General features: G+C 52.7%; 1 protein-coding gene across 1 annotated transcript in view; it reads right to left on the bottom strand.

Moving 5' to 3' along the window:
• Positions 1-1,331: 1,331 nt before the first annotated feature.
• The window catches only part of CES1 (carboxylesterase 1), a 33,620-nt gene continuing 13,295 nt past the window's right edge, over positions 1,332-21,656 (bottom strand). Inside the window, exons 3-14 of the mRNA XM_066244227.1 lie at positions 20,960-21,104; positions 19,739-19,872; positions 17,259-17,412; positions 15,647-15,751; positions 13,750-13,854; positions 10,596-10,634; positions 9,021-9,161; positions 7,440-7,520; positions 6,809-6,956; positions 2,737-2,868; positions 1,991-2,063; positions 1,332-1,691 (exon numbers count right to left, since the gene is read on the bottom strand). Coding sequence (XP_066100324.1) covers positions 1,508-1,691; positions 1,991-2,063; positions 2,737-2,868; positions 6,809-6,956; positions 7,440-7,520; positions 9,021-9,161; positions 10,596-10,634; positions 13,750-13,854; positions 15,647-15,751; positions 17,259-17,412; positions 19,739-19,872; positions 20,960-21,104 — 1,441 coding nt within the window. The 3' untranslated portion in view covers positions 1,332-1,507. The remainder of the gene's footprint in view (positions 1,692-1,990; positions 2,064-2,736; positions 2,869-6,808; positions 6,957-7,439; positions 7,521-9,020; positions 9,162-10,595; positions 10,635-13,749; positions 13,855-15,646; positions 15,752-17,258; positions 17,413-19,738; positions 19,873-20,959; positions 21,105-21,656) is intronic.

Below are 21,656 nucleotides of genomic sequence, written 5' to 3' on the forward strand. Positions count from 1 at the left end.
GGCCCAGACTCTGAATGAGTGCACCCAAAACCCCATGGCAAAGGAGCAGGCATACGGAGGGGTGAACACAACGGTGGCCACTCACGTGGGTCACTCCGGCCCGTCGGGTACAGAACGGAGCCAGGGAGACCAGTTAGGAGTCTCAGCCCAGCCCAGCGACAGGCCAAGGGCAGAGCCTTTGCAGGGAAATGCTATGTGAATGGTCTGCTCTGAGCACCTCCCAGGTGCTAGGCGGTTAGTTCTGTTTCGGGGGCTGGAGAGGCTACGTGGGCCAGAAGGCCTTTAATCTCGGTTTGGAGAAGGAATGAAATCTGGGGAGCTCTCGCCTCAGCAGCCCCTGCATGATTACGACTCTAGAATCTGCAAGAGAGCAGTCCGAGTGCTGTTCCTGGATGTGTCCACACAGGCATCGGCTCTGCCGTTGGGTTGCGGCCTTGGCTCCTTCCCTGGAGCAGGTGTGGCTATATAGACACTTCCCACAAGAGGGCAGCAGAGAACCACCATCTGCCAAACAGTGCCTTTAGCCAGGGATGGGAGATGAAGTTAGATACTCCTACAAGTTGGGTGTGTGTGTGTGTGTGTGTGTGTGTGTGTGTGTGTGTATGTGTGTGTGTGGGGTGTGTGTGTGTGTGTGTGTGTGTGTGTGTGTGTGTGTGTGTGTGTTGACTACCACCAGATGGAGGGAGGATTCCGGAGGGTGGCCCCTCCCCTACTCCCCTGCTCAAAGCCTCAGCCCCCTCACAGCGGCCTGGAATGAGGGGAAATGTGTGTTAGAAAGAGTTGGTTCCGCAGCCTGAGCTTGGCGGGTGTGGGGAGCAGCGGAGGAGGGTGCGGTCAGGAGTAGGACGGTATTCCTGCATGGAGGGGCCTACTCTGGGGATGGCCAAGCCGCGCGGTGGGAAAAACCTGTCTGAGGAATGAAGAGGCCTTGGTCTGGTTCCGGTCGTTGGGACAATTGGGTTCTGGGTGACTTGGAGCCAGTTCCTTGCCCTCACCTTTGCCCATACGCAGAGGTGGTCAGGAGCCCGCCCTGGGGCCCTTCTCGCTTGAATTGGGTAGTAGACACTCTCCGTGCCTGGCTCCCGTGCCCGCTGTGCCCCCTGCTCCCACACACACTGCTGGGTCCTCTCTGCAGACACCTGTGAAAGTCTCCGCCTGAGGACTCTCTCCGTGGGGCAGGCCATGGTGCCGAGGGGAGATGCCCATGATGAGTGACAGTGGGAACACCCCAACCACCGCCAGAGGCACCTTCCTGCCCGCGGTGCCCCTCTCCACACCCTTCTCCCTCTGGGAGGATGGATTCGTCTCCAACCCCAGACACAGACACCGACTTGGTCACCAAAAGAACATTATTTCCAAGACGGAGGCCACAGGTACAGAAATTCCCTCTCCGTGGCCTCCGCCCACTCCCAGCAGACAATGAGACTCTTCTTTGGCCCGCAAACACCTTCTGTAGGATTGCTCTAAGTCCCCCGCCCCGATCTCAGAGGCTGCCTGGGCCTCCCGATCACAGCTCACTGTGTTCTGTTCGGTGGGACTTCTTGGCGGCCGCCTTGGAGAAGAGGTCGGTCCAGAAAGCCACTTCCTGGTCTTTCAGCTTCTGGCCTGCCTGGGTGGGGACGCCAATCTGCAGGTATCCTTCCTTCTGGTCGTACACGGGCCACTGGGGCAGCCCCTCCCCGTTGGGGTTCCTGGGAACAGAAAATATCAAATAGAAATGCTCCAAAGCCACTGTAAGGTCCCCACAACTCTCAGATTTTAAAGGGACTCACCCCCCACCCCTCACCCCCGGCTTCATCACTCCCAAAGGCTCGTCGTTCACCTTGGGAGACAGGGGCCTCACCCTCTCCTGGGCAGTCTGTCCCTTTTTCTAGAGCTCTGTCAGAGGTCTCAGGGCCAGGACTTTGACCATTAAGTATTAGAAGCTGCCCCTCCCGACAGGCAGGCCCTGCCCCAACCCGACGACTGACCGTGCTCCATTCCCACTCACCCGGTCCGAGCAAAGTTGCCCCAGTATTTCATCACCATCTTGCTGAGCTTGACCTCCTCTTCTGAGGCGCCCTCTGGAGGCAGGAAGAGAAAAAGCCTTTGCCACCAAGGTGTGCTCACAGGTCAGCAGCACCCACATCACTCAGGTGCTTGTTAGAAATTCAGAATCTGAGCCCTTACTCCAGACCTCCTGAGTCCAAAGTTGCATTTTAAAAAGAAACTGGGTAACGTGTGTGCACTTGAGGCTGGGGAGTGACTGACGGAGGACTCGGCGGAGCGCCGTAGTCAGCGCACAGGCTGATGCCCTTGTTTTATGCCCACCCACCCCTCCCCCTTCAGAGTCACAACGCCACACCCAGGGCTTCCGCTACAGCCACCCCACCTCCCAGGGCTGTCCTTTTCCGGGTGTGTTCTCAATCTCTGCCACCCACCCACAATTCCTCAGACTCTGAAAAATAACAGGGCTGCATGGCCCTGAGGAGTCCTCCACTCAGGATATGGCCGGAGGCACTGTGTGTGGCCCCGAGGGCCCTTGAGCAGGGCCCTGTCCTATCGAGGCCCAGGTCTGGAGTCTCACATTCCCCATCATGCACGTCAGAGCAAGAGGAAGGCGGGGACCTCTGTCGTCCAACCTGTTACAGTGAGTTCGGGACACTAAGACCTGGAGGGAAGGAGGAACCCGCCCAAGGCCACCAAACCAAGCCTGGACCCCCAGACCTCCCAGCGCCACGCTTGTAGGGCCCTTACCTTTTAAGAGTGGAGCCCCGAGGACGGAGAAGAGCTCGTCCCCATGGTCTGCTATCACCGTCTTGGGTTTCAAGTCTGATAAGAAGCTCGGGCGATACTGAAACTCATACATGTAGGTGCGGGCGCCGCCATCTGAGGAGACATGATTGACACACGGTTCATTGCGCCGGACACACGCCCGCAGGGTATCAAGGTCTCCGGGCAGCCCTGAGCACTCAGGGAACTAGTGGCACACCTGGGTCCTGGGCACGAAACATCAACAATATCAACAGCGGGTGCCCATGGTGAGTGCTGGCCGTGTGCTGGACAGCGTCCCTGTGCGCCAGGCACCCGCGTCACAGAGAAACGGAGTTTCTGACAAGTTCCGTGACTTGATGGAGGGTGTGGAGTTGGTGGAGGCGGAACAAACTTGAGTTGAGCCAGGATTTGTTGAATGAATGAATGATGAAATCTTGGGTCAACTTATTCAAAATAACTATCACGAGAGGGGCATTTGGCCAATCCACATAAAACCCTTGCCTCCCGATGCAGTCGCGCAGAGGGACCCGTATGTGTACAGTGTAGTGTATTTCACTGATAACAGACTGCTCTGCATGCCTTTGAGGAGTGACTGCAGCCCAATAGGTACCCCTTGGGGAGAGTAAAAAAAAAAAAGAAAAATGCCGAAAAAAAGAAAAATGAACAAAAAGAAAATCACTTATAATCCCACCACTCAGAGAAACCACTGTTAATATTTCAGCACATAGCCCTTGTATTGAAATAAAATTGGGATAATATTATACGTGTTAATTTTGTAACGACTGTGGATCGTTTCTTACATCATTAAATGTTCACGTGCAAAATAGTTTAATGAGGCCTGCCATCCCAGCTGGAGGACATAAAATAACTTATTCAATTAGCAACAGGGGCTGTTGGGAAGAAGCACTCCTTCTATGGTTCCAGAATCCCATAGATTCTGAGCGGCCTCTTCTCCATGAAACTCGCCAGCTGGCCGGGTTTAACCTCGCCTCTGCCGCTCGGCGGTTCTAGACAGGAACCCAGGACCCAACCATGAAGGGAAGAACTGGTGTGAATGAGAAAACTTAATTTTGGCAGGAGGATGGTGATATTATTATTACTCCTCTTCTTCACCTCTGCCTTAAACCACCGAGATGTGTAAAATCCCTCCAATCGCAACACAAGTCTGGAAGGAAAGCAGGGCATGGATTTGGAAAACAACAATTAGGAACACGAAGGGAAGCAGAGGGAGGAAGACAGTTATCCCGGAATATGCAAACTGTAACAGTGTGATAGTCTTTTGTGGGTGAGAAAAGGTTTATAAAATTGGCACCATCATTTTTATTTATTTATTTATTTATTATTATTATTTTTTTTTTATTTTTCTGAAGCTGGAAACAGGGAGAGACAGTCAGACAGACTCCCGCATGCGCCCGACCGGGATCCACCCGGCACGCCCACCAGGGGCGACGCTCTGCCCATCCTGGGCGTCGCCATGTTGCGACCAGAGCCACTCTAGCGCCTGGGGCAGAGGCCACAGAGCCATCCCCAGTGCCCGGGCCATCTTTGCTCCAATGGAGCCTTGGCTGCGGGAGGGGAAGAGAGAGACAGAGAGGAAAGCTCGGCGGAGGGGTGGAGAAGCAAATGGGCGGTTTTCCTGTGTGCCCTGGCCGGGAATCGAACCCGGGTCCTCCGCATTATTTATTTTTTTAATCTTAGTAAACCAAGGGAGATACTTTAGAAATCCATACTCTGATACACTGAAAACCAATTTCACAATCTATGTCAAGAACTCAGAATTGCCCCTGTGGCCCAGATTGGTTAATTTCATCTCTAATAACCAGTCCTCAGGAAATTAGGAGAGACTTGGTTAAAGATGTATGCACACATGACTAAGCAAAGAGTTATTGGTGGTTTTTCTGTTTTGTTTTGTTTTGTTTTTGGTAGCATCAAAATAAGAACAGGAAGCCTTAATATCCAATGAGACAGAAAGGCTAAAGTAAAATTTAATCCACGAAATAATGGGTGTTTTAGTCCTGGCTGAATAGCTCAGTTGGTTAGAGCATCATCCCAAAGCACAGAGGTTGTCGGTCAACCCCTGGTCAGGGCACATACAGGATAAGATCGATGTTCCTGTCTCTCTCTCTCTCTCCCTTTCTTGTTCTTTAAAATCAATATAATAAACATAAAAAAAATTTTTTTTAAAGAATAATGGATGTTTATCATGACGTTTTATTGGCATCGAGGAAATGCCTACAACATAGTGTTCTAGGAACAAAAACAATATGAAACTGATTTTTAAATTAGATGTAAGAGATAGAAAGATTATTTAAGAAAATATATCAAAATTTATAGCGGATAGTTCTAGGAAAAGGCATTAGGAGTGATATTTAGTCTTTTTATGTGATCCTATATTTTCAAAACTTTTACAACTGTAAGCTATTAATTTTATATTCAGAAAAGTTTTGTTGCCGGCTTGAGTGTGGGTGGGCTCGTGTGGTTTGAGCAAGGACTCACCAGCTTGAGCCCAAGGTCGCTGGCTCAAGCAAGGGGTCACTCAGTCTGCTGTAGCCCCCTGGTCAAGGCACATATAAGAAAGCAATCAGTGAACAACTAAGGTGCCCCAATGAAGAATTGATGCTTCTCATCTCTCTCCCTTCCTGTCTGTCTGTCCCTATCTGTCCCTCTCTCTGTCTCTCACAAAGAAAAAAAAAGTTATTTTTTTATCAAAAAGAGAGTGAGACAAATATATATATATAATCTGTGTAGTACTGGCCAAAAAAAACCCCACACACACAAAAAAACAAAGACAAAATAAAATGTGAAGTCAAAGCCAAGAAATACCAGATAAAAAACACACGTCCAGGTTGGGGCCAGCAAATAACACAAAAGGGGGTTCCCCAGATTAGACATGAAGCAAGAGGCAAGACCACGTCCATGAAAGAACAGCTCTGCCCCCGCTCAGCAGGGCCCTCGGGAGGAAGAGGAGCAACCAGAATGTACGCTACTGGACTGAGCACTTGGCAATGCCACAGGGCAGCTTTTTCTCGTGCTTAGAAGGTCGACAACTTCCCAACCCTCCCGGCACGGTCAGAGAGAGCGCCCTGGACCGGAGAACGGTTTCCCGGCTTGCAGACCAGCTGAAGGAGGGTCCTAGAAAAGGGGGGGGCTGGAAGGAACACCTCCTCTTTCGGTGAGCTCCTCCATGCCTGGCCTCAGACCCCACCCACACTGGCGCGGGTCAATGACAGGGACCATGGGAGACCCAGCACACAGAGGGATGGACGAAAGCCAACCACAGGCATGCACACTCTCCAGACCACTTGCGTCCACGCCTCCCACTTCTCACCCCTTTCAGCTTTCGTGGACCTGGGCGACCCTCCGAGCCTAAGCTGGGTTTCACCCTTTCCCCAGCTCCGCTGGTTTACAATCTCATTTACAGTTGGCTCTGCCCCTGGAGCCCTTCTAAGGCACATTATCCAAGATGAGCCCTCAAGGCCCCAGACCATCAGACCTGCAGGTGAGGGGCCCCTGGGGCAGGTGCTGTCGGTGCCCCACCACAGCCCTGCTTCTGGGCACCCCAGCCTGACGACCCCAGCGTCTGCAGCTCTTGGCCTGAGGTCTTGGGCCAGCAGAGACCACTCTGTCCACAAGGACAGTAGGTCCGAGCTCCAGGGAGTGAACAAACCCGTGGGAACAGCCGTCCCCCAGAGATTCGCGTGTGGAAGGATGAGCGCCCCGGGACACGTGCTCCGCTGGATCCCCGGGCACCCCAGCCCCGCCCATGCGGCACGCTCAGCCCCCTCTCTTCCTGGGCCTCGTCTCCACTCCCGCCTGGTGTTTGGTGTTTTCTGGGGTCACCTCTCAATGAACTAGTTGTATTTGGATTCCTTTCTCAGAGTGTGCTTCCGGCAGGTCCCAGAATAGGACAGTGCCCCCCCCCACCCGTGTGGAAATGACCAAGGAGGGCTGGCTGGCAGCAGTGTGCACATATACGTCTATGCTGAGGGTCGAGCAGGACAGACAGCTGAGTTGGGGGGGGGGTGACCCTTCCTGTCCAATCTCTGGGACTCACCTCTGCAGCCACGGGCCATAATCACAGAGGGGACACCAAATACCACATCTCCCAGCATATCCAAGAACAGCTGTTTCTTTTTGACAGGGTCGTCTGTCCCTCCTAAATACTTCTCAGTGGCTACCGGGGTCAGTTCCTCGGGGAGTTTCTGGAATAGATCAGGAGTGAAAGTGGCTCAGGGCCATGGGGGGGGGGGGGCTGATGACCTGGGGTCTACCCCCAGGCAGGGCACAGACAAGAAGCAATCAATGAGTGCACAACTAAGTGGAACAATGAGTTAATGTTCCTCTGTCTGTCTCTCTCCTTCCCCCACCTCTGTCTCTCTCTCTCAAATGCATAGAAAAACATATTTTAAAGAAAAGTGAAAGTGAAGACATGCCCCCCTCCCATGAGTGACATGGCTTCTGCAACCAGTGCGGAAGGCTTGTGTTTATGGTCAAGCCTTCACGTCCTGTGCAAGCCCCTCCCTTTCCCGGTGGCAAGGTGGGAAAGGCAAAAAAAAAAAAAAAAAAAAAATGTGGAGAAACCTTCTGGCCCCAGTCTTCACTCTGCGATTTAATCGCCCAGTGATTTGGGTCAGTCCCGTCCCTCCTTGGTATCAGCCAGTTCCCGGGATTCCCTAGACCCTTACAACGAGGGGGTAGGACTTCCACAGGAGCGACGTGGCCGTCTTCTGGTCCAGCGTGTCTTCTGTCATCGAGTAACCCATCATCTATGAAAACAACGGTTCAGCAGTTGTGAAATCGTTGGGAATCAACAGGAAGAACCAAACTGACCGACCAACCAAACCACTGCAGGCTGGGGGACGGCTTGTCACGTCTGGAAGGGCAGGGTCTTTGACAAGTTGGGCAAGATCAGTGAATGAAATAGACATCTCCAAAACTCAAGAAGTGCGAAGAAGATAAAGTAAAGGTTAAGAGAAGCTGTCCCAGCCCTTTTGCGAGATGATGCAAGCTGGTGTTGAAGGACAGAGCTCTGGGGAAGATGACACAAACCTTACAAGCAGTCCCACCCATCATATATAACGGAGGAAGCCCTAAATCCTGCCACTGCGGCTTTGGTGCTTTGAAACCGTACAAGTTGAGAACTGCAGAACTGAGCACAAAACGCTGCCATCCAAACCTCTGCACTAAGAGCCTTGACCAAGCTCGAACGTGGCTCCGAGCAGCCTCGGCCGGGTCCCTAAGATGACGGAGCCCAGCTCCCTGAGAAAGCTCCGGGCTGCCAGGAGAATTTACTGCTTGTCCCAAAGCCTGGTGACAGGTAGCTAGGTCCCTGAAGCCCCTCTTAGAGCTGTCTGCCATTATGAATCTGTCTCTGTCCTTGGAGGTGTAAATCTACCACCCAAACGGTTTGGTCAAGGATACCGAGAGCCATCCCCCTAAAGTGCAAACATTCAGGGGACATTTCTTGGTCGCTCTCTCCTCGTCCCTGTAGGAAGTGAACTGTCTACCTGCAGTGGGCCCCGGGCTTCAACTCACACCACTGCCTCGTGACAAACTCACGGGACAGGTTGGCTTCTCCCCCAGCTAAACGTCACTCAACAAACGCGGGTGGCCTAGTCACATGGACAACTCCCCTGCACATCCAGCCTTTACTGGCTCCAGGGTTCCAGTTGAGTTCACACTGGTCCCGCTGCCGTGGTATAACTGAATAAAACCTGTCTTTCCTGCTTCAATTAGTGTTCAGCTTTGTCTGTCTTTGACAGAAGGGAAAGCCCATCTTAACTTTTCACGGCAAGAGAACACAAGCTCCCCTGACTCTTCCTAATTAAATGACTAAGAGCACGCGTGGGAACATAGGGAGAAACCACTGAGAAACCGAGGCACCGAGCCCGAGGGGCGGGGCGGGGCGAGGCCGCCGAGCCCTGGTCTCACTCCGCAGACTCCCGAGCTCCTCCCCCTTCCCAGGCCCCGGTTTTCCCATCCGCACAATAATTCTCTCTCTACAGGCCCTCCCACCACCTACAATTCAGGGTTCTTTCTTGGATTGGAGACAGAGAGTTTGGGAGAAGGGCTCCCCAGGGTTTCACCAGCCGGTGTCAGTCGGGCTGTCCCAGAGAATGTTTCCATGGAAACGTCAACTCCTGCGAAGGGGACAGCTGCCCTGGACCCAGCTGGGGGTCTGGAGAAGGAGAGCCCAAGAGGAGATGGGAGATGGGAGGCCGATGGGATGGGCGCCCAGGGAGCCCAGGAGGTCTGCACACGCTCACCATTGGTAGGAGCCAGCCAAACTCCTGCTTGTTGATTCCCACGATGTACGGAACGGGGTTGAGTTGCTTTTCCGCCAGCAGCTCCATGGGTGACTTGGGCAGGAGCACTCCATCAAGCACGGCGGACAGGAAGGGCTGGCTCTGGGGAGGAGGACGGAACAGTGAGCGGGCCCTCTGCGGGTCACACCCACGGCCCCCTCGCAGCCCGTCTAAGCACAAGGCCAGCAGCACACACCCGTGTGCCTGTGAGCCGCCGCCACAGAACTCAGGGTCCTAACAAAGGGGCTGAGTCTGTGACCCCAGAGGGCAGAACTAGTCCTCAGAGGATGAGCCGTAAGCCGGTGATGGGGGCAGCCTCCTTCAGCTTGAAATATATAAAAATATTATGTTAATATTTATATTTTATGTATTTTTTCAATTTGAAGGGCACGTATAGCTACATGTATCTTTTTCTCTCTTTCTCTCTCTAGTCCCTTCTCATGACTGCTGGTGGTGACTTTCTGTAAAGTCACTGCGGATGCTGAGTTAGTGAGCGGGCGTCACCGCTCCCAGAGGAAGTGCAGGGCTCGGTTCCTGTATGCCTCTGGTCACAGAGCGGGATCTGAAACCGGGCTCTGCCCTTTATGTAGCTTGGGGAAGCAATGTCACCTGTGCGTGCCTCAGTCTCCTCGTCTCTGAGACCCTGCAGAGGCAATGCCCTCGGAACCTGGGAGGAGGGAGGAGGCGAGGCTGGACAGAGAAGGGGAGGGCGCTGTGCTGTCCCCAGGACTGAGGTTCCAGGCTCCCTCTCTGCTGAGCCTGCCTCGTGTGGCTGATTGACCCTGCGGCCTCGTGGGAGAGCTGGGCTTCTCAGTGAAGGCTCCTGAGGAACCCCTATCCAGTTACGTCCACCTGCCCGGGGTGAGTTTCTAGTCCAGCCTTCTCCCACTGGAGCACTTTTGGGAGCAGGAAGTGAAAACAAGAAGGGGTTGCCTGACCAGGTGGTGGTGCAGTGGATAGAGCATTGGACTGGGATGCGGAAGTACCCAGGTTTGAGACCCCAGGATAGCCAGCTTGAGCATGGGCTCATCTGGTTTGAGCAAAAAAGCTCACCAGCTTGGACCCAAGGTCATTGGCTCGAGCGAGGGGTTACTCGGTCTGCTGAAGGCCCGTGGTCATGGCACATATGAGAAAGCAATCAATGAACAACTACAGTGTCGCAATGAAAAACTGATGATTGATGCTTTCTCATCTCTCTCCATTCCTGTCTGTCTGCCCCTATCTATCCCTCTATCTGACTCTCTCTCTGTTCCTGTAAAAAAAAAAAAAAAAAGAAGGGGTGTAGGATGGGCCCCAAAGAGTTTGATGATGGAGTGGATGACTAGGAGCCCTGGATCGGGAGTCACAGGACCGGGTTCCAGTCCGTTCCAGTCCTACATCTGGTCCCCCTGGCTGTGCTACCCAGGCAAGTCCCAGCCCGCTCTGGGTGTCAGCAGTTTCTACGAGTCCACAGGGAGCGTTATTTTATTCACCTTTAACAGGAACTTGAAGGAGTCAAAATATAAAACCTGTAATCAAGAAACCAAATGTCCTTACCTCTCTGGGGTCTCCATGGAAATCCAGGATGAAAAGATTCTGTGAAAACATTGGCAGGGGATGTGGGTGAGGAGTCTTCCCGGGAGAAAAGGCGATCACGGTCAGCTGCATGCCAACAGTATCAGATTCTCCCCACTGGTGCCACCCTGGCTGGGCCAAGAGGAAGTGGGCGGGGCACTGCCAACCCTGGGCAAGGGGCTGGGGGTGGGGGTCCTGGAGAAGATGTCTGCTGTTCGTGCCCACCCCAGCCTCTGTACATTTCTCCTTCTTGTATCCCCCGGGGCAACAGCATCCTAATTTTCTTTTGGGGGACCCCTCCTCATCCCCAATCTCACTCCATGAGACCTGGGGTACCCCGTCTTCTGAAGCACAGAGACTAGTTCCTGAATGCGCATGGCGCTCATGTCAGGCTAACAGCTTACTGCAAAACTACCGCTAGAATCACTGGGAAAGGGGTTGGCTAAGCAGATAGGATGTATGTTCAGAGTGCTGCTATTGTCTTTCACCTCCCCAGGGGGTTGACACCTGGCTGAGGGTCAAACCAGCACTGCCAGGTGAAAACCTGAGGGGTAGGGACAGGCTCTCAGTAAGACGTGCACCTGGATCCACCCATGCCCGAAGCCACCTACTCCTGAGTGTGTCAGTTACCTGAAGATTCTCTAACAGCACGTCCCTCTTTCTGCTCAAGATACTTTGCAAAGAGTTTTCTCATCTTGCTGCAGAAAGGCCTGACTCATTCAACCTCGCTGACAGTCACCCCACCCCCTGCCTCTCTTCGTGTTGGGTCACTGACTGGAGCACTACACAGCAGCTAACAGGTCTGACCGGCAGGCAGAAGCTAACCAGTACGGTCCTTCCATTATGGGTTGTAGCTCTATCAGCCAGGTATGCATGATGCGTGTGTATGTGCGTGCACACGTGTGTGTTGGGGAGGGTAGATAAACACGGAAAAATTTCCACATGATGTCAGAAAATCTCAGAAGGGTAACACGGGCTCGTAGGTTTTCTAGATTTTCCCAAAGTCACCAGGTCTCCCCGGACAGCCTTGTAAGCTGGGTCCTCTTGTGCCTCATGAGATAAGTGTGCCTCTTTCCAGGCATCAGAGAATAGCTGTTGTCCATCTTTGAATACACTGGTCACCCGATGTAAGCCTGAGGAACGGGATCCAAGCCCTAAGGCCGCCCTGGACTCAACCCATGGAGAGTGGGGTTCAGAGTGGAGGCGGGCCTCTGGGGCCCAGGGTCCAGACAGCTGGTCGCGGAACTCAGGTTACTTTTGGGATCACTTTCATACCCTTCCCACAAAAAAATGAAATAGTTCCCATTGGCCCTAGATGCTCTATTCTCTGTCCTATTGTAACTTCCCTGTGATGACCCATGTCATAGCTATCCATCAATCCTCAAATGTTACCTTCTCCTATTAGGCATCCCTGCTGACTATAATGAATGAGCCTCTTCTCTGTACTCTCACCACACTGGTGGTGGGTGGATGGCTGGCTGGATGAATAGATGGAATGGGTGGATGGCTGGATGGGTGGATGGGTGGATAGATGGATGGATGGATGGAATGGATGGGATGGATAGATGGGTGGATGGATGGATGGATGGGTGGATAGATGGATGGATGGATGGAATGAATGGGATGGATAGATGGGTGGATGGATGGATGGATGAATAGATGGAATGGGTGGATGGGTGGATGGATAGATGAATGAATGGGTGGAATGGATGGATGGATGGATGGATGGGTGGGTGGAATGGATGGATGGATGGAAGGATGAAATGGATGGATGGAATGGATGGATGGATGGATGGATGGATAGATGAATGGATAGATGGATGAATGGGTGGAATGGATGGATGTATGGATGGATAGATAGATGGATGGATGGATGGAATGGATGGATGGATGGGTGGAATGGATGGATGGAATGGATGGAATGGATGGATGGATAGATGGATAGATGGATGGATGGGTGGATGGCTGGATGGCTGGCTGGGTGGATGGGTGGATGGATGGATAGATGGGATGGATAGATGGATGGATGGATGGATGGATGGATGGATGGATGGAATGGATGGGATGGATAGATGGATGGATGGGTGGAATGGATGGATGGATGGAATGGATGGGATGGGTAGATGGATGGATGGATGGGTGGAATGGATGGATGGATGGAATGGATGGGATGGGTAGATGGATAGATGGATGGATGGATGGATGGGTGGATGGATGGATGGTATGGATAGATGGATGGAATGGATGGGTGGAATGGATGGATGGATGAAATGGATGGGATGGATAGATGGATGGATGGATGGATGGATGGAATGGATGGGATGGATAGATGAATGGATGGATGGATGGATGGATGGGTGGAATGGATGGATGGTTGAATAGTTAGATAAATGGATGACTTTGGTTAATACATGGAGCATACGTGTACTGGATGTCTAAATGAATAGATGGGTGGTAAGGAGCATAATATATGATGGATGGATCATTGATTTTAGAGGGATAAATGATGGAGTGAAGATATATAGAGGCGAGATGATGCATGAATGATTGATAATAGATGAATGAAGGTTACGGATAGATTAACATTAGAATGATAAAAGGATATTGAAGAATTGAATGTATTTGTCGATCAATAGATAATATGATGATGAACGGGTGGGTGGATACATGGTAATCCTAAGATCACAACTGAGGCAGGGTCTCAGAACATCTGAAAAAAATGGGCCACCACTGAGTTATAACTGATCATTTCTAAATTAACCAAGATAAATTTGATAACCCTTCTGCAAATGTTTGTTCTTTAATATCCCCATCCCCCAAATTCAACATGGTAGTCACCTCTGGAACTAGATAACGTTTCTTTCTTTAAGCTATCTCTGAAAACAAGGATGACAAAATAGTAAATTTTGACAAAAGCGGAGGGGTTGATTCCACTATTGACCACGATGGTAGTTTTTGACTTTGCTAACAGTTGAGATATTTCATAATAAAAAAGAAAAAGCAACCCCCCCATTCAGCTGGAGAGGTGACATTACTCCTGAGAGGTGAGACACTGTCCCAGTGATGACATCTGGGGTCAAGTTCATAGGGCGGGGGGCGGGAGGACCCGTGTGGCCACGAGAACGGATGCACTTACCATCTTCTGAGATATCTCCATGAGCTCTGCCTCTGACTTCTGACGCAGGCAGTGCACAAGGACAGCCGAGGTGGTGGCCTTACACCCAGAGAGGGCAGCAACTTTCTGTAGAGATCACAGGTGGCAGCAGGACTCAGGGGCCTTATTTATACCTTCTGTCAATCAATAGGAGAGGTTCTACCCCAACCTCAACTTCTCAAGGCAGCGGGAGAGGCAGCAAGTCCCCCAGACCAGCACGTGTAGGTCCTGAGGCTCCACCACGCCCACTACATGACCTGTCTCAGTGACCTTGTCTCTCTCAAAATGGGCACAATGATCTCAAAGCCGAATGTCTAGAGAGGGGCAGCATGAAGTGGGCTTAAGAGGACAGCACCCAGAACCGCACTGGCTGGTTTCCAAACTGGGCACAGCCTCTCACTGGCATTTCGCCTCTGGCAAGAATTGCAAAGTGGGGCCAGAGGAGGAGCTGAAAAGTGAGGAGAAGAGACTGCTCCACAGCAGAGGGGCCCGGAGAGGGCATACGGGCCCCCCAGAGCCTACGAGAGTGACACAGAACCAGTGCTCCATACGGAGGGAGAGACGGAGAGAGAAGAATGAGAAATACATGGGGGGAGGGTGTGCAAGAGCAAGAATAAAAGTCTTAAGTTTCCTCCATTTTACCAATTTTTAGTTCCTGTTCAATAGTGAAATCCAGCCCCATTGCTGCCACCCGTTTCCTTTAAATAAAGTCCCCCTTTCTTGACTTCAGCCTGGTCGAGTGGACTTCTGTTGTTTACAACCAAAGGGTTCCGATAAACACTCTCAAAATTCTTGGTGTCTTCATTGCCTCCTCTCCTACTTGCTAGCCCCTTTAAGTCTGGCTGCTGCCCCCACCGCTCTGCAAAACCAGTCTCAGAGCCCAACCTCAAAGCTCCCCATCCCCACCTGCAGGGGACATCCATCAGCAGAGCCCCACTCCCCACCCCACCCGGTTGCTCTCCCTTCCTCGGATCCTTAACAGTCTCCAAATAAAGACACAGTCCCCCACCAGGGTCCTATGCAGCATGGCCCCTGTCAGGGTCCCCATCCTCAGCTCACTCCACGTTCCCTGTGCTCTTTCTGCTCTGGCCACATCAGCCTTCCTCACTCTCTCTCACTTTCTCCAACCACAGGGCATTTGCACATGTTGTTCCTGCTTCCTAGAACATTCTTTCCTCACCAAGTAAATTACTGCTCATCCTTATGACCTCAGTCTATTGATCCTTTTCTTCAGGAAGTCTTTCCTGATAAAACTGCCCCTACACACTGGACTAAGTGCTCCTTGCGAATTCTGTTATGACATGAAGGACCTCTCCTCATTGCTCTTGTCACCATTGACATTTTATAATTGTGTGTTATGTAATCATTAACCTGTCTCCTCCATTAGAAGTTTCCTGAGGTTTTTAGATATCTGTCTACATCAAAATTATTTGTTGAGTGAACAAATGAATCAAAAGGTAAATTCTCCCTGAACCCAGCCCAGTCACAAGGCCCCGGGAAGGAACCAGTGCAGGTCCATATGCTGCCAGGGGAGGGGCACCAGAACTCGGGCCCTCAGGGAGAGGAGACACAAAGGCGGTCCACTCCCCACGCTCTGGCCCGGCACCCCCTGGGCACACTGCGGGGAGTGTGGTCAGTGGACACGGACCGTGTTGGCAGTCCAGAGTCGTGAGCTTGAGTCCCAGCCCTGCCCGGGTCACTTGCTTAGTGTGCTCAGCAGTAAATTGGGGAGGAAGGCGAGATACATCCTTGCTCTTCTGCTCAGCCATTCCTCCGAGGTTCTTTGAGCATGTCAGCTGGATCCTACGGCTGTGGGGGCCCCTGAGAACTCCAGGACAGCAGAGCAAAGGCTATAAGTGCTGTCCTGTATGAAACCTACCTGAACCATGGGCTTAATGTCTTCCATGAACAGGGCAGTAGCGAGGACCACGCCACTCTCAGAGATGGCCCGGTGGAAGAGATCCTTGGCAAGGGGAGATAGCATCTGGGAGGGGAGTGGAGAGGAAGAGAGTTTAGGCTCATGGAGAGGGGGTCTTCATCAAGAGTTTTCCTGGCTCTGCCCTGGCCCATTCCCCTGGAAACGGTGGGCTCTGTGGACAGGACAGGTCCTTGCATGGCCTGTCCCCCAGGCTGACCCTAAGGTTCACCCTCCCCCCAAGAAAACCTCGCTGGCGAAAGCTGAGTACACAGAGTAAGGAGCGGAACAGGAAGTGTGCGGCAAGCGCTGACTTTAACAATCAAAAGTATTTGAGAGACAGTCTGGCAATTCCTAAGTAACCTCTTAAAGATACAGTTCTAAGTCTCCATTGCCGTTACCCTAAGAAAAATGATCGCGGAGGCATGATGATTTTTAGGAGTGCTCGTGCTGATTATAGTGGGAAAAACTGGAAATTACTCGAGGTTTTGAAACGATGACAGCAGGTGCATAAACTATTTCCAATTCTTACCATAGAATGTTTTGCAACTGTAAAAACTAAAATTATGGAAGAGTACTTAATGGTTAGGAAAATATTTATGTAGGAAATGTTAAGGAAGGCTTTTGTTTAATAAAATCATAGATAGATTGGCTAGATAAATAGATAGGTAAATGAATGATAAGGTGAGTCATCGATAAAAGGACTAGAAAAGTCAGTGTCAGAATGCCCATCGTGATTAGTCCCTGGGTAATGAGACTGTGGGTGACCTTTTTTTCTTGTTTGGGTTTATTGGCACTTTTCATTTTCCTCTACTTTACAAAATATAAAAAGTTCCCACTGAGCACTTAGCTAGGAAAGCAAACCTGTTTTAAAACTCTCCCTACAGCGCTGATGCTCCGCTCACAGCCGTGAGGCAGTGGGCAGGGTTCTCGCCAGCTCCCAGCACCTCCTAATCTGGCTCTCCATCTTTGCTGCCCTCCAAGACTCCCCTGGCTCCAGCCCCGACACCAGGCTCCCAGGTGTGTCTGTGCCCCATGGCCCTTGTCCCGCCCACACCCCCATCCCACCTTGCCGCTCCCCTCCTCCCTCTCGCCTGCTCCCCCCGCCCAGCCCTCTCCCTCATTTGCAGAGATGGCTTCCTCCCCTGACTTGTTCTTAGTGCTCTCGTCCTCTTGACACGTCCACCTGACTTTAACCCAAACAGTGACACTCTGCCCAGCTCTCAGGGTTGCCTCCTCTTCTTCGTCATTTATGCCCACCCCTACTCCCCAAGGGAAGTGAGGTGAGTCCTCAGGTGAAAATGATTAGGAAGGAGAGAGAGAGAGAGAGAGAGAGAGAACTCATCCAAGTTAGCCGAGGAGGAATGCTGCAGGTCATTACGGCCCCAGGAGGCTAGCTGAGCCCTGCGCTTCCTGGGGGCCAAGGAGAGTTTGGTCATCAGCTCTCCATCATCTGATTCTGTACAGAGGAGGGCCAGCCTCGAATCCAGGTCTTGCTAGGAAAGGTGACCATGGCTAGACCCTCTGGTTTCAGAGGGGTCCCAGAGGTGGCCACATTGGGGCCAGGAACACTTACAAGGACAGAGACACTTGCACTTCCCGCTGACTCTCCAAAGATGGTCACGGAGCCTGGGTTGCCTCCAAAGTTGGCAATGTTCTCCTGGACCCAGCGCAGGGCAGCCACCTGGTCTAAGTGACCCCAGTTCCCACGGCCGTGTTCATCCCCTGTGCTGTGAGTGAGAGAGAGGTGTGAGGGTGGGGCAGTCATCATGGCAGGGTTTCCGGGACCACAGGAGGGGCTGGGGCCCTGGGTGAGCCTTCCGGAATGAGCGGAGCTTCCCCAGCCCTGACGGGAGGCTCTCACCAGCCTTCCATTCCGATGGCACGGTTCTGTTTAGGGCTCAACATTCATTCATCTGGCGTCTACTTACTGAGCATTTGTCATGGGTCAACCACTGTTCTCAGAGCCAGAAGCACATCTGAGTACAAACTAAGCAAAATCTCTAACTACACAGAGCTCACACAATAGGTCAAAAACAAAATACACAGATACGCATAGAATATAGCACCAGGTAGTGAAGATGCTTTCAGGAAAAATAAAACAGTATGGGAAAGGGCGTGGGGTGGGGGTCTTATTTCAGATCACATGCCAGGGGAAGCCTCTCTGAGGCAGCAGCACTTGAGTAGAGTTCTGAATGAATGAGCACAAGAGCCTTGCAAATACCCAAAGAAGGGAATTCCAGGCAACAGAAAAAGCAAGTGCAAAGGCCCTGGGGTCCAGTGAACGAAAGTGTGAGGATAGAACATGCAGCTAGAGAGTGCCCTGTAGGTCTCTGTCAGCACTTCGGTGCCATTATAAGTAATGTGAGAAGCTGGGAATGACATGATTCTGTTTGTCTTAAATGATCACTCTGGCTACTGTCTGGATCGGACATGGTATAAAAGTAACTGGTTATCACAACAACCGAGGCGAGAGACACGTGTCAGAGGCTCTGAGTAGGGTGGGTGCAAGGAAGGTGGTGAGAAGTAGGTGGATACTGAACGCGTATTAAAGGTAGAGCCAAGAGGATTTGCCGATGTGAATCCAGCATGACCCCAAGGCTCTTATGCTGAGCAAGGGAAGGATGGACCTGCCAGTGGCCCAGCAGGGGGCGCTGTGGGAAATGAGTGCTGCTGGGCAAGAGTCAAGGGCTCGGTTTCTCCATGTCATGCGTGAGGTGCTCTTTAGATGCGGGGTGGAGGTGGCAGGAAATAGTTAATTTTGTGCATTTGAGTTTCAAAGGATAAGGTGGGGCTAAAAATAGGGAGTGTGAAAAGGCCTCCTGAGGTCACTCAGGGAACCAGCCAGGACACAGAGAGAGTCCTGAGGACAGAGAGGAAGAGCAGTCCCTGAGGTCGGATGGAGGTGGCCAGGAGCCAAGAGAAGGAAGCACTTCAAAGGTGTGAGGGACCATGTGTGGCTGCTGCCCAGGTTGGGGCACGAGCTGAGGGGGTCACTAGTGACCTCGCCCAGGACAGCCCAGGGGCTTGGTCAGAGCAGAAGTGTGAGGGACCACATGTGGCTGCTGCCCAGGTTGGGGCACGAGCTGGGGGGGTCACTAGTGACCTCGCCCAGGACAGCCCAGGGGCTTGGTCGGAGCAGAAGTGTGACTGGTGTGGGCAGAGGTGAGACCGTGAAAGCGTGAAGAGCAGATGGAGCAGCTTTAACATCACAGGGAGCAGGGAAGGGGGGCCAGAGGTGAGAGACAGGCGGCGTCTCAGTGCAGCCAAGGCATCCTGGGACACCACTCGCCCAGGATAACCCTCCTCCAGCCCCGTGGGTCTTTCCAGGGAGACCCCACACCACCTCCAGCCCGCCCATCCGCCATCTCAGGGTCGGAAGTCCTGGGGCCGTCACATTTCTAAACTCTACCAGTCACTGTGTCCTAAGGAAACCTGGTTCATGTCTCCACGGAGACTCGGTGGAGGAGGCTCTAGCCTTGACTCAGCATATGCCAAATGCAGAAGGAAACGGGGTGAGTGACCCCGACACCCCCCGCCCCCAGGGAGGGCTGTCCACTGCAGTCAGATGTTCTGAAGGCCTCGCAGCTCCAGCCACACGTCCCGTCAGCCGTAAGCATCCAGGGGCTCCTGCCCTCAGCCTGCCCTTCCTTACTTCCCCACGAGACGAGACCTAAGAGGTTTCAACTGCGGCTCTAACTGCCGTGCCGCTGGCTGTCATTTCCGAGGTGTGCCATGCGCTGTGGCAGCACAGGGAAAACGGAGGTGAGTGTTTCAGAGAAGGTAACGTTTGAGTTGGGTCTTACGGGATGAATAGGAGTGCGCCAGCTAGAAGAGGCATTCCAGGCAGAGGGAATGACACACGCAAAAGCTCAGAGGCCAGTGGAGCAGTGCGGCTGGGGAGTGAGGCGGTCGAGGAGTGCAGTTCTGAAGGGATCTGGATGTCTTACTGGAGAACTTGGCGCAGATCTCCTTAGCGGCTGACATGACCAGAGCGGGGTGCTAGCACCCCCACTTCGGGGGCCCCTGTGCAGTGAGGAGAGCCCAATCTCTTACCTGAAGAATCCCCAGAGGCCCAGGCGGTACTGAATGGTCACCACCACCACATTTTCATGGGCAGAGAGGACCATCCCGTTATAGAGCGATGCCCCGCCTAACACCAGGCCACCTCCGTGGATCCACACCATCACCTGGACAGGAAGGAGACGGCCACGCTGGTTACAGGAAGCGCACGTGGGAAGGACCCCAAGACGCTGTCTGGTTTGGTCACCCACTTCCTGACCATGTCTCAAGAACGCCATTCTCCGAAGTTCATCAGCGCCCAGGAAAGTTCGAGCAGGCTGAGAACACCGTCATGGGAACAGCCAGGGCCGAGGCTGTCATCCTCTCTCAAACCCACCTGTCATCCTCATGCCTGGACCCCACGCCCAGCTCGGCACACTCTGCCTGTGGCAGCCCTTCTGTGTCAGCCTCGTCACCTCCTGGGCGGTGAATTAGTCTTTCGTGCGCCTGAACGGTTATCCCAAGAAGCATACGTGCTCCCAGCAGGACTTCTTAACATCCCTTCCTCTCCCTCCTCTGCATCCCCAAACCCCACCATCCTCCAAAGCCCAGTCTAAAAGCCACCTCCTTCAAGAAGTCTTCAATCATTTGGCGAACGTGATCTTAAAACTTATAGAATTTCATCAATAAGAATTAAGGATGAGCGTGGATGCAAGAAGTCGTAATGAATGGCTCTTGCATTTAAAGAGCTCCCTTTGCAGGGAAGTGAGAGTGACTAAAATAACAATACCATGATTATTTTGTTAATGAAAAAAATTAAAACCTCTTAACAAGAACGATGGGCCAAGTATTGTTCTAAGCACTTTAAAATAAACCCTCCATGTGGTAGACTACTGTTGGCCCATTTCAGAGACAGGAAGACTGAGGCACTTAACCAAGGTGGAGCCAGGATTAAAACTCAGAGCCTGTAGTCCCAGAGCCTGTGTCCCTAATAGAGGTTCTCCTGCCTGTGGTTTCCCAGAGCACCAGTCCCCCCTAAATCTCTGGCCTCTGCCCACCACCAGGCAGAGGGACTGCGATCCATCACCCTGGAGCGGAGGCTGGGTCAAGGTATGGACAACTTGTGCTCCTGCGGTCACGCGGCCCGGCTGTGCTGGGTAAGGGAAGCCCTGGGCCCCTGAGATAGCCATGATGGTGACACTCCACCCCACGCTGCCTTCCTCCTCCCTGGTCGACTCCAGAAGGTTCTCTCCAATGCCGGGACATGCCACTTACTGGCAGCTTGCTCTTCTTCGTCAAGTCAGCGGGAGTGTAAATGTTCAGGTACAGGCAGTCCTCAGAAAATGTGAGAGGAACGGTCTCCCAATTGTTGAAAAATGTCTCTGTGATCACCTGGGCTGTCACCGTGTCCTGGGAACACCTGGGAGGGGCAGGGGAAAAGGACAAGTCCTGAGGTTCAACCAGAGCTAAGACAGAGCCGTTTCCTGTGCTCGGGCTGGTCTTAGACCGAGAGCTCAAGGCCTGGGCAGAGGTTCTTACCACAGGGAAGGCGCTGGAGTGGACAGGAAGCTATCGGGCTGGGGGGGGGGTCACTAAAATCTCCCGGGACCATGCACAGTGAGAAGGCCTGGCTCTGCTCCCCGTCCTGGAGCCTTCTGGTGCTCTGGGTCAAGGACAGGACGCTGCCTGGCCGCTGCCCCTCCTGGGAGATGACAGTCCGCGTGCCCGGGACGCAGCCCTGCTCTCGGCGGGGCTCCCATGGTGGGTGCAGGGTGGTCGTGTTCCTCCACCAGGTACACCAGGTGGTACAGTCCACAGGAGACTCCCATTAACCATCAGAAGTCACTCAAATGGCAGCAGACATTTGGGGCCCGTGACAGGTCAGGGGTGAAATATTTGTAGGGCAATGTCAGGAGAACTGATTTGCTGGGTGACCTTGGGTGCTCCGGGCCCCAGTCTGCTAGGTCTAAGT

This window comes from Saccopteryx bilineata, chromosome 9 (assembly GCF_036850765.1).
Source record: "Saccopteryx bilineata isolate mSacBil1 chromosome 9, mSacBil1_pri_phased_curated, whole genome shotgun sequence".
Lineage (NCBI taxonomy): Eukaryota > Metazoa > Chordata > Mammalia > Chiroptera > Emballonuridae > Saccopteryx > Saccopteryx bilineata.